The sequence below is a fragment of the Simochromis diagramma genome, unplaced genomic scaffold, assembly GCF_900408965.1.
Source record: "Simochromis diagramma unplaced genomic scaffold, fSimDia1.1 OVJJ01000382.1, whole genome shotgun sequence".
NCBI classification, from domain to species: Eukaryota; Metazoa; Chordata; class Actinopteri; order Cichliformes; family Cichlidae; genus Simochromis; species Simochromis diagramma.
In genome coordinates, this window is record NW_024386734.1 from 471927 (window position 1) to 489886 (window position 17960).

At 41.5% G+C, this 17960-nt stretch overlaps 1 protein-coding gene across 4 annotated transcripts in view; it reads right to left on the reverse strand.

The window, feature by feature from the left end:
* nhsl2 (NHS-like 2) overlaps positions 1-17960 on the reverse strand; it is a 164136-nt gene that overhangs the window by 83590 nt on the left and 62586 nt on the right. Inside the window, exon 2 of one of the 4 annotated variants that reach the window (XM_040031980.1) lies at positions 8715-17925. The exons of the other annotated variants lie outside the window; for them this stretch is intronic. Coding sequence (XP_039887914.1) covers positions 8715-8739 — 25 coding nt within the window. The 5' untranslated portion in view covers positions 8740-17925. The remainder of the gene's footprint in view (positions 1-8714; positions 17926-17960) is intronic. 4 annotated transcript variants of the gene reach the window in all.

Consider the following 17960-nt stretch of genomic DNA (forward strand, 5'->3'; position numbering starts at 1 on the left):
ATTAGGACCAGGTGACCGATAACCAGCTCCCACTGAGACTTACATCCACAGCTCTGCCCATAAAGAATGTGTTTACTTTTCCTTTTGCCCCTCTTTAAAGCTTATCTCCACGTTGTGTCAGCACGTATGGCGCTCTCATTGGGTTGACAGTGCACAGACCACCTTCGCCATACACCAGCCAACACATGCACATATTAACCCTGGAGGGCTGTGGCTTCTTGGTCAGATTACTTCCACCAGCTATTGTCTCAGATGCAAGCTTGACAGGAAACAGCACTCCATTTATTTCCTGTTCTCTTCCTGTTCCCCAGACAGCTCTAATAAACGTAAGCAACACAGATGAGACCCTGTGCTGCGCCATGATCCGATGAGCCTGAAGATGAACAATAAATAACCACAAATTTGACTTCATTGGACATTTTAAAAAATGGATTTGTTTCAATTCAAAGCAAAAGATAAATGTTAGGTCACTACAAAAGTTTATAGTTAGCTCAGCAGACAGCACTGAATCTTTGTTGCAAAATATCCCACACGACTTAAAAAGCAACAAAGGTACAATATTCAGAGATTATATTTAAACAGAGCTAGGGCAGGAGCAAATAGCCCTTCATGCTGTATACTAACACAGTTAATGCATTAGCTTGGTGGGTAAAAGGATTCTGATTTGATTCCAGCTGGAGACAAGTCACCAAACAGAAACTTGGCCAAATCAAACATGTGGAGCCACCTGGCATGTTGACTCCTTGAGACGAAGGGATCAGCCTTTTAAGGGTAAAATGTGACAAGAAGACTTTTGCACACAGAATCTTTAGCTGATAGACATGAACAGCTTGTATGGATCGGTGCAAATGGAAAGTATTACCGCGGCAAAACGGTTCATTATAGGAGCAGAATGTAGTTTGAGTTTGGTGTCTGCTAAAGGCTCGAAACTCAGCATGACTTCCCTTTACCGAGAGAAACTAGGAGATCGACAAGCAAACATCCCCAGGATCCTACAGGTGGATGCTAGGGGGTGGAGGGGTTACACTTAAAGATAGGACAGCTGCAGAGGGAGAGTGATGGGAAATAATGAAAGAAAACAAGCTGTCTACCTGAAACTGCTTGCAGGCTTCGCTCGAGTTAGCACAATGTCTATTTTGGACAGAAAATTGAACATGTAGAATGATTCCTGTTTTAGTGTAGTTTATGGTCCCTGCTTTTCTCCCTCATCATTTCACATAACTCCTCATTTTCCAGAATTCCTATAATAGAGGTGGAGAATGGAAATTTAGCATGAGCCACTGAGCCACAGCAAACTTATTTCTTACTGGGGAACAAGAATACAGCAGCAGCAGGCTGGAATAAACCATAATTTTCTATCAAATGAGAAGCAAAGACAGCCACTGTGTAGCCTGTGAATCATTAGTGAAGTCCCATCATGAAGCCATACTGGGGTTTTGAAATTAAATAATAATAAAAAAAGAGGACAGCGCTCACTGGTTGGCTAAAACTTTATAGTCAAAATGTTGTAGCCAGTCAGCACCTGTTTTATCCAATGTTGATGACCAGGTTCTATTCAATACGTCTTGAAAATAGTGACTGAGCCCGTAAAGTTGTAAAGAAACAGTTTGTCACAGAGAGCACCAAGAGTCTCTATCTTATAATATAAACCACCTTGAAGTGTTCGTTGTTGTGATTTAGCCCTTTATTTTCTCCAGTCTTTAACAATACACCAAACATTTCCTCACTAACTTACTCATCTCAGAAAGAAATTTAGAAAATGCTTTGCTAACAAAGGGAACTGGATAAACTCCTGTTGTTACGTTAAGCTAAACTAATCAGTCATACACACATCACCTCAAAAAAGTTCTGTAGCCTGAAAGCTGGCAGCTGTTGGTTAATTTATGTCAAAGTTGACTGAAAAACTGAAGGAAAAACTGCTGGACTGAGAAGTCAGAAGAACACAGACACAAACACCAAGGCTGAAATGGAGCCAAAATACTTCAGGGAAAGTCACTTATGAGTCAAAGCCATCATTTACACAGCCATTTAATTCAGATTTGCACACGCACAAACACACACACACAAGCACGCAGTACAATCATCAGGCTCATGTGCTGCAGTGAGATCTGAACACAGAGACGATGCCACTGCTGTTAGCACTTTCCACCTGCATTAGAAAATTTATTGCAGCTGCCCGCTGTCCACTGATATCACTGCACAAATCACCTGCCCCGTGTTTCTGCTGCCTCTTCTGTAACCTTAAACTGAAGTCGAGTTTCAGTTCTTCTCTCCCTTTTCTTTTGCTTTACTTCATCACTCATTACTTGGCCGCCTCAGGGGGGATGTGCAGCAAGAGACCAAACCTCCATCTCACTCGGTTGTGCAGTATGGGCCAAAAAGTACATCACCAAAGTATGACCTTGGAGTTCAGCCGGCCAGCCAAACCCTGACATTTTTCATTATGTTGTAAAAATGAGGCTAATGTGAATTCAATTTCACATTATTACCAACAATCAATCAATCAAACAGATTTTCAGTTAAAACATTAAATTTAATGTTTTCAATCTACTTAAATTTATTTTAAAGTTAAGTTAGAAATGCACTGTGATTGTGTTTTAAACAAACATAGAATCTGAAACAAAAAGAAACATAAAGTTTCCTTTCTTATGTTAATTAATTTTGTCACAGATTTAGGCCTCAGTCACAAAGCACTAGAGATCAGTTGGTAACTTCCTTGGTTCACTGTCACTGGTTGCTGGGTGAAAATAATTGCAATCATGGTGCTGCACTAAAAGACTCTCTCTCTCTCTACATTTATATATATAGAAGATATATATATATAAACATGTGTATATATTGTCACGTATGCAGGTACACAACATTTGCAATCAGTTTACCCAGGCAGACTATGTGTCTGTGTTGTTAACCTTAGCGCATGACCTCCCTCTACGTCATCTGTTACCAGGCAAACATCCATAGCACAGGGCCCACGGCCTTTATTTTATCTCTTAAACAATCATGTATAATATGTGTTAAATTGTGTATATATAGGCAATTCTTTCCGCTTGAACTTTACTCCATTGATCAGTCGAACTCGCGCCGGCTGTAGCTTCAAACCATTAATTAACTTCAACTCTTTAATAAGCACAAAAAGGCAATATATGTGTATATAAGATTATAATGTAGTTATACTAACACCTGAAATACAGACTTTAATATAACATCATCAGTTTTAATAAATGTGTGAAAGAAATGATAATCATGATAAATCATACGTGGTACAACAGTAATAATAAGGATTATGAATAGTAACATAGATTATGAATGTAAAATAATATTTCAGTCCGACAATATGTATATATACACATGTTTTTACATTGACGGTTGATATTTGGTTCCCAGTCTCTGAGCCTTTATTTATTTCAGATTAAATACTGTTCGGGAATAAAATCAACTTTTGGCTTTACATTTATTGGTTGATGCTAGCATATTTTAGCCTTTGGCAAACTTGTTATTTCCATCGACATGCTTCCAAAACTCCAACTTTAATTTAAATTAATAGAGTTTGAGTTTCTTTACTGCTCTTCTAACATCACAGCAAATGTTATTTCTGTAAATCGCACTGGAGCAAAGTATATTATCGGTATATAGAGTATATTTCAATACATTTCAATTTCACACCAGCAGCTCCATCAATTTATGGTTGAGTGAGAGAGATGATTGAACTGTGTGTTCAGACTGTGGTTAAGCAGCTAGAGGACAGCGAATCAGACCAACATTCAAAAGCAGCTTTGTGAACTGTAAAGCTGAAATTTTCAGTAAAACTCTTTTGAGAATTGATATCAATGCCTATATAATTGTTGAGAAATAAAACAAGATTAAGACTTAATTATATGTTTGTTTTGTTTTCCTAATCTATGTCACTTCTCATCAGACTAAAAAGGAAATATTTCAGTGATAGACTATCACACAAATGAGGTGTAAATGTTAAATAAACATGCACATAAAAAATAAACATTTCAGGAAAACACTCGAAACAATATATGAAATGATTCCAAAAAACAGAAAACCCATCACTTAGTAGATATTTCAAACAGAGGCAGAGCTAAGGTGTGGTCAGTGAAGGTCAAAGCCACTAACATGGACCAAAATTTGACCAACTATCTAGTCTTCCGACACAATCACTGCTGAAGTTACTTAAGCTTAGCCTGTGTCATTTCAGGCTGAGGTTAAAACTTAAAATCTTTGGTTCTCCTACATCACACAGTGAAATAGGTAGACCTAAAAAAAACCTCTGAAATTTAGACTGACCATCATATGGAGGATTTACAGTACTGTGTTTGGGTCCATTTCTGTAGGCCTGTTGAGAGAGTATGCAACAACGCTTGCATGCAGTCCTGCAAAAACCAACAGTACGTAGCTCAGCGTAGGTGATGCTGATTTGAAACCTTGATCTACTAACAAACCAATAAAACTCCATCATTTGTGGAAAAGGAAAAGAAAGAAAGAAAAAGAAAATAATCTTTGATGTCTACCTAGATACTCACAGAACTGTAGTTACATCAATAACCATGTTCTAGCAGTTTTTTGCTCACACCTAGACAGATTTTAACTGCCCCATCAGCCATTAGCTGGTGTAATAATCTTATAATCCATCCATCCATCCATCCGACCATCCATCCATCAATCTTCCCCATATCTGCTTTACTGTTATCAGAGATGTTGCTATTCAAGTTATCATGGGGTATTAGATGGGGTACACCCTGTACAGCTTGGCAGACTGTCGCAGGGCTAACACAGAGAAAAAGACAGCTATTCAAATTCACACCAATGGCTAATTTTGAATCACCAGGTAACCTAACCGTACATTGGACTGTGGGAGGAAGTTGGAGTGGAGCGCCAGGCAGGCGCAAGGAAACTGTGTAAACATCAGTCATGCCTGCTTAAGTAAATGACCAAAACAAATGAGCAGTGCAGGAAAAACTCCATTACTTACTCCAGTGTAATGTGATGGTCTCACCTCAAGAAACCTTATAAAAATTGCCCGGCTCCCCCACTGACTTTAACACCTGGAAACTGTTCATTTTACTAAGTAAGAAATGTTTTTTTTCTGTGTCTTAACAGCTGTTACGCTGTCTCATTATAATTCTGATATTAGTTGGATGCGATTCAGACTTTTTATGTATCTGCATCAGACCATTACTTCACACAAAGCTGCCACTGCTGCCTCCAGCAGCACCCGTAATCTGTCACACTGAAGAAATCCATCAGTCGCTCGCTTGCCGCCAAAAATATAAAACTCTACTGAGTTTAAATTAACACTGCACAAACATGCCCCCGCTCCTCTGCCTTCCTCCTCCCTTCATGGCCGTCACTCAGTCCATCGAAGCCACGGCCCATCCCACAATCGGGGCGCCACATTTAGCAACTCATCTGCATAAAAATTCAATGATTTCTTTCTCCTTTCATTTTCATATTAACTTGGGCAGAAGAGGGAAAAGATCGAGAGTGTAAGAGAGAGAATGAAGAGGGAGAAAAGGGAGAGATAATGAGTGTGGTGTGTATGCGTGTGACTATGCCTTCGTTCATTTTTCCACACTGGAGTGTAAAATGGTGCAAAAGAGAACCACAACTGTGTGTGTGTGTGTGTGTGTGTGTGTGTGTGTGTGTGTGTGTGTGTGTGTGTGTGTGTGTGTGTGTGTGTGTGTTGGATATCGTAATGGCTATTGGAAACTACAGTAGCTTAGTACCAAACCACAAGCCAAAGTCAAAATGCACTTTCAGCAACACACTCAAGCCAATATATTTGTGTGTGTGTGTGTGTGTGTATGAGCCAGACACACACACACACACACATCCTCAGATGACCTCGGCTGACCTTGTGGGTCTGCAACAGCCATGTGCAAAGGTTCTCTGAGGGTGAAAAAGACACGCAAAGTGCAAAGTGTGAACTCCTCGACACACAAAGAGCCTTTCAGTGGCGATGAGACGCTTGCAAACCAGTCTGCCTCCTCAAGTCACACCAACAGTTCTTACAGCAAAACCAAAGTCTGCTTAAACTCGACTAACATCATGTGCGTTGCACTCTAGCAGTTATTTTTTCTTGCTGTTTTTGAGTTAAGTGATTATTAATTTTGTGTGAAATGTGAGAAAAAGGTGAAAAACTTCATGTCATACAGACCAAGTTGATATATTAAAATTAGGGTTGAAGGAAACGGTACTAACTGCCTGACCTGGGAAGCCATCAGCTAGCCTGCTAATTCGGCTTCTGCTGGCGGAAACTTCCAACTTCCAGTGGATATCCAGAACAGCTTATGATGGATATCCTGGCCAAGACTTCCTGCTCTGTTCTCCAGTTATTGCCGTTAATATGTTTTTAAGGGTAATGAAAGCCTTATGGGGGAATAATGGCTCAGCAGTGGTAGCTACGGACTGCCCGTCTCCCTGCAGAAAGCTTCTGTTGTCAGGTGTTGGCAGTGTCATGTGGTACAAATGGTCTGATTGCGATGTTGCTGGTCCCTCTGCCAGCTGTGGAGAAGAACAAAGTTCTGACATACAAACAGCTGAAGTGACACCAGAGTGTTACAAAGAGTCAAGTGTCCACTTGAGCCACCGTCTGTGCTTTTACTGCTGGATGTTTTCATTGTCACGTTTTAGTTTTTCACACTTTTCACACTTCTTCGTTGTCACTACCAGCCGTTTGTCAACCGATCAGCATTCAACTGACACACAGCATCATCCACAGCAAACACCATGCAGTTGGGATTTTAGAGGGAGCATATTTGCGATGGTTGGAAACGCCTCTCCAGAGTGAATACCTCTGCAAACAGACACAATCACGGCGCTGTAAATTACGTAACAGTTGCTATTAGTTTGGAGATTGCTCTTTTGCTTGTCACACAGTCTGTTTACATGTAATGCAACCAAAGTTGGTTTGAATTTGATTGGCCATTAGAACTCAAACAACAAATGGAAACCAGTTTCTGGGACCTAAAATCTTGTACCTTGCCTACAAAAATGAATAAATAAATTTTCCAGCTTCTCCCTTGCCACAAGGGGTCACTACAGGTAGCCCTGCATGCTTTTTCTAAAACTATAACTAAATCTGAGTCCCAGTGCAAAGTTAAAGTCAATTAAAGCTAGCATGTCATAAGTCTACCACATCATTATCACACAGTCGAAGTTGAGAGTGGGTGCTTTGTGTGTGAGAAACTTCAAATAGTTCCTGATGAACACCGAGTAGTGCATTTGCTTGAAATGTCCACTCCAAATAAAAAAAACACTTGCTTCAAAATTACAAAAATATTTATTTACGATAATATATGAAACTCATAGCTGATAAAAAGGACCCTCAAAGATCGGTTCCCCACAGAAACAGACTCAGTGCAGCAGCAGCCAAAATCAAACCTGAATAAAATTCAATGTGAAATAACTGCCTGTGACTTAAAGTGGGCGGGTCCTGAGTTAAACGTATTTCAGCTCTGAGATGAGCGACTGAAGCGACTACTGATGGGCGGGAAGCACACCTTTAATTGCTGGTGGTAAATACATTGGTGGGTTTTCTGCACGACTGGATGCCCTAGTGTTTATTTTAGGTACTACACGAGAGCTACAAAGTGACGATGCATGGTGAGCACCGTCTCTTTGTAGCTTATGATCAAAATCGATGACACTTTACATATAAATGTGTGTGTAGATCCAATACTTTGTACACTATCAGAGCAGATAAGAAAACTAAGAACTTAAATTTTTAAGTGAAGCACATAAAAACCCCCCATTTAACTTCTTTCCAAAGCAAACAATGTGTTTTTGTCTAAAATGGAAAGTTTTTTATTGTTTATGACTCATTTTTATTTTTCTTGTGTATTTTATCAAATAATTACTCTTTTCAAATGTGACCAATTAGTATTTTCTATTTGTTATCTTAACTTTTCGTTCGCTTTAACCTGTTTTGTTTTTGGCCCTAATTGCTGGCTTCCTGTTTGAATTTAGCAATTTGACTTTGAAAGCAGTTTACAAAGCAGTTTGTTAGACAAGCAAAGAGGCTTCAAAAACAAAGTTATCATCAGTATTAATGTGGTTAAATGCTAAAATTCCCAGCTCTGATGCTTCTGACCAAAAACTGGGGGGAAATGTGAGTAAAATTATGCAAAACACATGGAGAATATTTCCATTTGATAAGTGGATGCAGATCCTGGAACAAGCTCAGGACACGATTTCAACACTTGAAAATAATCAAGGTGAAAAATGAAGAAATTAAATTATTTATTGATCTTTAAAGTGATTTAATTCAGCTTTCATCCCAAAGCCTGAATGGAAAACAGTACCTCAGTTTGCTCTGTGCTGCTTTTCATTGTTTTCTCTTTTCTAACATCCTGTGAAATTCAAAGTGGCAATGACAAACATCAGACACCACGGTGCCGCTGCCCCTCACAGCACACAAGTGTTCACTGCCATGCAGGATAAAAAATTTAGCTTCCTAATGCCAGAAAAGCATCCCAGCTACAAAGAAACACACCCAAAGCTAAGTTAAACACCCCGAAATGAGGCACACATGCTACACGGCAATCACGCCATCCTCACCAACGTCAAGTGTGACATTCCTGAGAATTTATAATCATCACAAGTAGCTGTGCTCCTCGTTTCAGTACCACTCCGCTCCCTGCTCCAACTTTTTCTGCACTTTTCATCCCTCCACAAAAAAAAAAGAAACAATTTTAAACGTCTCTTACCCAGTCTGGCCCAGAAAACTTCCATGTCCGAGCTTCTAAAGTCTATCCGGCACACCAACTTTCACACCCATGTAGCCTCAGAGGAGGAAAAAGAGGTGAGGGAGAGAGGGCAAAAAGACGAAGAAGAAGAAGAGAAGGAGGAGGAGGAAGAGAGGCCAGCTGCCTGTTGAGGTAAACCCAGTGACTCATTCAGGCTGTGGCTCCGAGCGTGTCAGCAGGCAAATATGAGCGAGAGAGGGGGGAATAAGATCCAGCAGGACCGGAGGGGAGAAGACGGAATAGTGTGCAGGGGGAAAAGGACACTTTCTGTCAGAGGGTGAGAGAGGAGAAAGGGAGGAAACTGATGGTGCCCGGTGTTGTGCCTTCCCACTCCTTTTTTTTCCCACCCTCACTCTTCCTCCCCCACTTCCAGCCACTTCCCCTCCTTCTTTCTCCCTCGCTGCTCTCAGCATAAAGGAATCTTAAGTGTTTAAGAGGTGATCAGCAGCCCTAAGAAGTGGAAGAAAATAAAAACACTAACACGTTTCCTGCAGCCCTGCATGCGTTCCTGGGGACTACATTCATATGGTCTTCACAACTGATGACTAGCACTATTATTAATGAGCTAAGCATGCATGTGAGGAATAAAATCAATAAATATCAGCATGCCAGGGTATTTTGAGATATTTCATGCTTTAAACTGCACAAACTACAAGAAGTGCAGGGTGGGAAACATTTACTGTTGCAGGAAGGAAACCTCCCCATTATCTAAGAGTCCTCGCAGTTTATCTCTCTCTCTCTCTGCCTGTAGACCAAATTTGTGTTGTCTGTGTCACCTACTGAAACCTGACCTTTCAAACAAGAGCCGAGACGGACGTATGTGATCAGCGTCTCTTGTTTATCAGCCAGACTGGAGGACAGGGTGAAGGAGACAGTGAGATGGAAGCAAATGATCCAAAAGGGATCAGTCGAAAGAAAACCATGTTAAAAGGTTGTGTTCAGATATAGATCTGATGTGGTTATGTGTCATTAAGCCTTTTTGCATCTGGATGGTAAAGTGTTAAAAGTACGCTAAGGCAGTATGATGGTGTAGTGCTGCTAGCTCATAGCAAGAAAGGTCTGGGTTTCAGAGTGCTACTCGTGTGTGGAGGTGGCAGTGATGTTGAGGAGGAAGAGCGTCCTTTCGCTTGTCGATCCATTTTAGGAACGTCTTTTTATAGTCGTCTTTTCAACATCTTGCCAATTAGTGTGTCCTTGTAGAGCCCGAGGTCTCTGATACCAGCAGCATATTTGTTTCCGGTCATAATAGCTGGTTATATTTAAAGCTGTGCACACAGCGAGCTAATACAGCACATTCCCATGGATATAGAAACTGCACAGCAGGTTAATGCAGTCATTTAGAACAGGCTGCAGAACACTTGCAGTGCAGCTTTATCAGCCTGTTGAACATATTTAGGATCAGAACATTATTATTAAGCTCATTTTACTTCTGCTGCTACACATTTTCAGATGCCAAACAATCACAACATGTCAGAGCTGAAAGATGTTTTCCTGGCTGGATTGTCACTTTCACAACAACACACCTCATTCACACGTATGCATTCAGGCAATGACAAAGTGTGCGAGTGCTGCGGGTCACCTATGCTGCCACCTCCGGTGTTTTCAGGAAGTAAGAGAGGAAGGAAAGCACCCTGGCCAAACCAACAGAGGAAAAGGAAAAGGGGGGAAAGGTATAAACAATTAGATGTTTGTTCCATTTAAAAATGTAACCAACGTGATACTGATAAGAATAATATGGATTTGATAATTAAATATATAAGAAAAAGCTACAGAATTGCTGAATTGGTGGATTTAGATAATCTGCTGTGTTTTGTTAGTGGCTGAGGCAAAGCACCATTTTTGGCTTGTTCCTAAAAAAGGCTGAAGACAAGACAATCAAGTCTAGAGTTTGAATGACCAAAGTTGAGTCAGTCAACACTGTAGTTGGAGATTTTTTCACTCTCATCAAAGAATTCTGTTGACGTACTGTAAGGTAAGAAATCTTGAAAACATAAATAAATACTGATCACCCGCAGCAGCTGCAGGATGGAAATTCTTGTCATGAACTACCAGCCTACAGTTTTGTGCTGATGTTAAACCCAATGGAGGTTTGGATCAGTGCAGTTATTGAGCAAGCAGAGTGTTGGTGATGTTTACGCACTCAACGACCTCGCTCTGTAGCTTTATGCCGTCTGACACTTTGTGGTTGAGTTACTGCGATTCTTAGATTTGTCAGTGTCACTGTCACCAAACCATACATTCTTCTCTCACCCTATCACACGCTTTCTGTAGATCGACAAAGACACAGCAAAGCTCCTTCTATACTTTTTCATCAACACAAAGCAAACATCACATCTGTTGTGCTCCGTCTCAACATGAAGCCATACTGCTGCTCACTGATCCTCATCTCTCTTCTTAACGTAGCTTCAACACGGCATAAAAAGAGAAACAAAATATGCTGATGCTGTGTTTCGTTGTGATTTATATGATTATTAAACTATTACTTTCATAACAGGATGTGGACTTAAAGGACTAAGCTGGGTTAAATCTATCACAGCTAAAAAAACAAGCTAACTGTGGAATAAAGTGGCGCTTACGTCTCTATCCACAGCAAAATGAGCTAAACTCACCATCAGCAGAATTGTACATCTCAAAATAATCACTGCAGGAGGAAAATTATGGACAAAGCCCTCAGCAAGATACCACCACACAATGGCGAGAAAGCATACAATGGATGCACAGCAAAGGAAGAATTAGTGCAACCAATTCAATGACAGGTGTTGTTAGTACGGGACATTTGCTGGCCTGGGCGCTGGCCCGGATGCTGAGTATGCAGATCTGCCACCCAGGGAGCACATATGATTAATCCTCCCTCCACCTTTAAATACAACAGCACCGGTTCCTCTCAGCAAGGCACTAAACCCCCGACAGAGAAGCTGCTGCTCAGTAACCAGTGAGTAAGTCTGAGGCTTTGCTCAGCGGCTCAAAGGAAACTGGGAGTTCAGGAGGAGCTCTGCTGCAAATATCACTCAGATAACTTAAGGTTAAAGACTCCTCAGCAGGTTTGATATATTCTTGAGACACCAGAGCATCAGTGAAGCTCCGCAAAGTCCTTAATTACATGTTTTAAGTATGCAGGAACGTGATCTCACCCACACACATACAAGCAGGTGCTCAACCGCTGCGTGTGTAACCCTCAGAGCTTTGTATACGATGACTCAGCAGCAATGTTTCCTCTTCATCACAGGCACAAACTGCTCTCCGAACAAAGACGGGCTCCGTGTCAAGAAACAACAAGAAAACTGCAGGGGTGCGGAGCTGGCGTCTGTAACGCTCAGATTGAAGTCTTAGCGGTTTAGCACGCCGCCGTGAGTGTTTCAGTGGCTGCACAAACACAAAATAAATAACTTCTACGATAAAACACATTCAATCCGGGTTTAATGCAGCTGTACTTATCTCAGCGTCTCAGCTTAGGACAAAACCTGCAAAAAGAGCATCTAACTCCTGATGATTCTTCTCAAGCCCTCCATAAAGTAAAAAGATAATAATCAGTTTAAAAAAATGTGTTTTTCTTGAACCTTTTGTTAGCACTTCACTGCGGTTTAAAAACTATTGGAAAGTGTTTTTTGTCTACTAATGGTGTGAAAAGCGACCTGCAGACCAAACCACAAAGCTCAAGTTGGTTCCGAGGGACGAAGGCGCAGAAGAAAATGAGACTTTCTTGCTGTTTTTTCTCTTTTAGTGCTAGTTTAATCCGCAGATTTGGCTGCTTTGTTGATAAGGTCAGTTGGAGTTGTAACAGAGGATGTGACTCACAGCTAATAGGAGCACTAAAGGTGCTCTAAAACTCTCGACTCCTGATTGCTGCAATTTGCATCAAAACTCGTACGCCTTCTCTCAGCTGTAACTCGGTCAAATGCAAATGTGCAGAAAGTATCTTTATACTAGTGCTGGACATTTAAAGATTAATATATCTTATTAATATATCCACTTTAAAATGTTTGTCAGAGAACGGCAAAGTTGAGGGTTTGGTAGCTGTCCAACCACTTAAATACACTTGAAGACATATTCACACGTGTTTCTAAGAAGGAAAGCTTTGATTTTTATTTTACATTTTGCAGGTATGATGATTTTAAACCAAACTAAATTGAAATATTGTTGGTATTCTCTCTCTTTTCTTGCATAAAACCTGATGAAAGCTGATGTGAAGGCTACATGCGCCTGATTGTGTCTATTTCCAAATGGGTGACTAAATCAGACTTCACTTTTATTATCTGCTGCTGATTCTTTGACATGTGAAATCATGGTTAAAGTTGCCTGTAGTATAATATTAACCCTGAAAACATGACTTTAAGGACTTTGTTTAGAGCCCTGCTTACAAAACTATCTGCCAAGTTTTTTGGTAAAATATATAAATACTCATGGTAACCACAGTCACCATATCTCAGTCTAGTAGACTCACAGTTGCTGCGCCCTTTAAGGTGCAGCAACTGTGTGATGCTGTCATGGAAACATGGACCAACAGCTCTGAGGAATGCTTCCAGCGCCTTGTTGGATCTTTGTCAGGAAGAACTGCAGCAGTTCTAAAGGCAAAGGAGAGCCCAGGACGGTACTCGCAAGGTTTAACTAATCCCTCATATATATGTATTTGACAATGAAGGCCATGCATAATAAAGCATATTTTCAGTGTTCTTTATATCATAAGGTCCTTACTTTGCAGCAGCGAGGCTGTTATCTGTTCTTGCCTCCCTGAAGTCAGACATTCTTTCTGACTTCAGCTGAAGATTTCAGTCCCGTTTTGAAGCTCCTATTCATCCCCATCCTCGTGAGTAGCAGCAAAACATTAATTCTCATGAGCAAGGAGAGGGATAAAAGCCAATGCCATCCTGTAATACCACAGTGGATGCATTTTAGAGGCAACTTAGAGGCCCAGTTTCAGTCAGGACCAGCACTTCCTGTTCAATAGTCTTTATTCTGTTGTTCAGAGTATAACAGTTGGGTTTATTGAAATGCGATGGAGGCTGAGCAGATATTGAACTATTAAACTCAGACGGGGGAAATGTTTATGAGTTTATGTGCGCTTGCCTAAATGATGCAGTACTGAGTACAACTGTCAGAAGAAGAAGAGTTACAAAGGATGAAGATGCGCTGTTCTAACCGATCAGCAGGCGACGCACACTCGGCTGCTAATGAATGGACAAACCAGCGAGTGCATCCAGAGGCACCCACGTGCTCACTGGCCACTGGCAGAGGGCCGACCGGCATTCGATTGACCTGCTTTAACACCTGTACAATTGCCATAGCAACACTATCCCCCCACCACTCCACCCTCCCCTCCAAACACAAGTTCCCAGGCTCTGTTTCCTGTCTTCTCACATTCATCTGCCTCGTCTTCATCTTCCTCATCTTCTTCTCTTTTTTGATTCCCTTGTCGATCTTCCAGAAACTCTTGTTCCCTCCTCTTCCTCCCCGTGTCTTTATCCTCCCTGCATCTCTTGCCTCTCTCTGTCTCTCTCTCTCTGACATCAAGTATCTAACCTCAGATCTCTCAATCGTTCTCTCAGAACCCTCCCTCCTCACCTCCATCTAATTATCTCCACACACCCCTCCTTCCCCATCCCTCACACTCTTCCTCTTCTTCTCCCTCTCCTGCTGCAGGTTGCCTGCCAGCGCTGGGAATGACATCACCGCTTTGAAAATGTATGAATGAACACATCCGCCATGCGTCTGCATGGTCGGTCACATCTCTCGACGCGAAGAAGCAAGTGAGAAGAGCAAACAAAGCAGTGCAAGAGGTGGGAAAAATGAATATTTTGGATGTTTTGGAGCACGGAGACAGGAACAAAGGAAACGTGTCATCGTGTGATCGCTGGGATAACGGTTGCATAGCAGCTGAGGTGCGATGGGCCAGAGTGATCACAGAGAAAATCTACAACCACTCTGTTCATTCATGCGTTTGCAACAGCGAGATGTGTGTGCGAGTGAAGAGCCAGGGGGGTAAAAAAGTTGGAGAATCAGGAGACAGCTGATGGGTGAAAGAGGGAGAGGTAAAAGCAGGGACAGGGAAAAGACGATGAGATGGGAACGAGGCAGAAATCCCGGCTCAGACTAGATGATCTCTCTGTCAAAACCACCATCATCCCTTACGCCGGTGCCACGATTTGGCCAAGAGATTCCCATCTATGCAGTTAAAGTCTGAATAATCACAGCTTGTGGGTTTTTACAGCCTTCATTATGTGTAAATGTGATACAGCAAAACAAACAAAGACAAACTCTGGTGATTAGGAATGTCATAAGCCCTGAAGTCAGAGCCATTTCATTTCAGCGATTACAAATAACAAAGAGACCTGCATTCACTGCATCGATCCCATACCAATGCCAGCGCAGGTAACGATATATGAATATATGAATTGATCCACATCCCTCTAATTGATACCACCAAAAGAAAAAGAAACAGAGAGCAAACATAAAGGGATAAAAGAAGGTTAAAAACTGGAAAAAGCTTCATTTACTCAAAGAAAGAATGAAAACTACACAGAGGTTGTCCACTGAGGGTTTCCCACATGAAGAAAATCTGTGTTGGATATGATGCGATTCGAGTTTTAATTGGCTTGAAGTAAACAGGGGAAGGCATTTAAAAAACATCAGAAGGAGGAGAAATTGGAAGTTAATGTGAGAAATTAGCAGCTAAATAGTCTAACAACATTAAAACTCCCCTCATCGGAACATCCAAAGGCAGAAATCACTGATGTGCCTACACCGTCTGACTAACAGGTATTCAATGAGATTTGCGGTGCACCAAAATAAAAATGTCATAGGCCATGTATGCACAGACTTCACATGATAATGCTGCTCGGGTCAGCTTACCCGCTCGACAACAAAAATCCAAGCTGAGGTAAATGGATATATATATAATGCTTTTCTACTCACTTTGAGGACTCAAAGTGTTTTTACTACAAGCTTTAATCAAACAAATGCTTTTCCAATGGATCTATTTTATCCAAGGATCCTTTGTTGGAGGACCAGGGATTGAAACACCAACCATCCAATTAGCAAATGACACACTCTACCTGCTGAACTTGAATGAACTCCTAAGCAGCCATCTTGGTTAAAACCTCCGGACAGATATTTAACCTGTCAGGTCCAAGTACCCCTAACCCTGTCCATTCACAGTTTACAATATTTGGCTTTTGAATAATGTCTCCAAAAATCTTTGGTGGTTTAATCCCAGCAGAAGTGGCGATAGAAATCAATCTCAAAGTCCTCTATCTAAATGGATACAGAGACAAAGATCCAGCCTTATATGTTTTCTGTTTCTGCAAAAGATTTCTTTGACGAAATAGGTTTAGACATTTGTTCTGAGGATTGTTTGAGTGTCACTCCTCCTCCTTATACATGTTTCTCCTGTACTGGCATCGCTTCATTATAAATGGTGTTGAATTCCAAAACCTCACATACAAAGTCATAAATAATCAGGCTCTGTCGTATGTTAAAGATCTTGTAGTACAGTACAATCCCAGTCCATCCCAGCTGTTACGGGGAAACATGTTGGGTACATCCTGGGCAGGTCTGTGACTTCATAGCACCAGGTGTTTATGTACACCACTACATCATTCAATTTTGCCTTCCCTTGCCCATACTTGGTGTTTTGTCCCATTTTCCTGTGCTTTTCTTTGTCTCTTCTCTTTTCAACTCATAAGATGGTCACCCTGAACCTGGAAGTTTCTTCCTGTTGAAAGGGAGGTTTTCCTTTCCACAGTCGTGCTTGCTTGTAGGGGATTGTCTGATTGTTTGGGTTTTCTCTCTCACACTGCCTTCACAAAGTTTCAATAAACATTAAAAGAAAAGAAAAAATACTATATAGGTAAATAGAAAAAACATAAAGAAAAAGTAGTTTATCTATAATTGTAAGCATAATCCACTCAACTTGTTAGCAGCAACCATTCATCACTCTACCCACATTGTACTGATAACTATATAAATTGACTCCTCTATGTCCAGGTTAAAAACACTTCTAAAAAGATCAGTCAGTCAAACTGAGCTTTGACCCACTGCGTACCAGTTTTCCCTGAAATTAAAGTTATAATTAGCCACCCAAGTAAGTTCCTGGAGGCATTTCAAGACAGCGAGACTTGCTTCTAAGACCTTTAACGAAACATCCAATCTGACCTCATCAGTCTGAGGACTTCCTGCAATACAACAACATTTTAGGTTTCATTTTTCAAAGCCAAGAACTGCTAAAGAAATCCTCACGAGGAATTTCGCACATTCCTCCTCGCCAAACGACCAGCTGTCCTGACCAAAGCTTCTTTCATTTCACTGTGAAAAAAATACGGTTCCTCCTTTTTGCCCGTTAAGCAGCAATTACACCTCTTGTGTCTGACCGTGTCGTCATCACACCAGTAATCTCAGAAAATGAACCAGTAGTGTATGTGATGCAGCACCTGGTGACCGTCACTGTGGTGTGAAAGATGATGAATGTGCTCTGGATGCCGATTAAAGTCAAGGTCAAACATATCAGGAAATGTCTTGTGCCGATTATTGCACCACTGCAGGTGCACGGAGGCCAGTTGGCTGTCGGCTTCTGTTAAAACCTACATACATGCTGCACACGCACACGCACACGCACACACACACACACACATACACTGTTCTCCAGAAGGAGACTGAGCATATGGGTGTGTTTACTCTCTCAGCTCGGCTCTATGCAGCTCTGCAAAGCGACATAAACACTTTGCATGTGTGTTTTGCAGCGCAACATCCTTCTCTTCCTCCCCTCCAAGCGCTTCATCATCAATTTTTTTTCACCTCCTCTAATTTTGCTCCCTTATCTTTCTCCTCCTCGTCGTTTCTGCCCCAGCCAATCTTCCTCTTGTTCTGCTTCATCATCTTCCTTCCACTGCCCCCTCTCTTGTATCCCTCTCTTACTCCATCCTTTCCTATCCAATTCCTCTTCCCCTTCTCCCCCTTAATCATTCGATGAGGAAGCGAGTAAGAGCTTCAGATTTACAAGGGCTGTCATCTCCGCTTCTCTCCATCTCCCATTTCTCTCTCGCTCTCTCTCTTTCCTGCACACTATCTCTACCTCGTTCGCCCCCAGAGATAATTAAAGAGACCACTAGTAATCCCATCCAACCGTGCAGGACTGGGCAGTGCACCCGAGCAGTTGCACACACAGACACACACACACACACTTGTGCATGCACAACACTGCAGCATGTGGCAAGT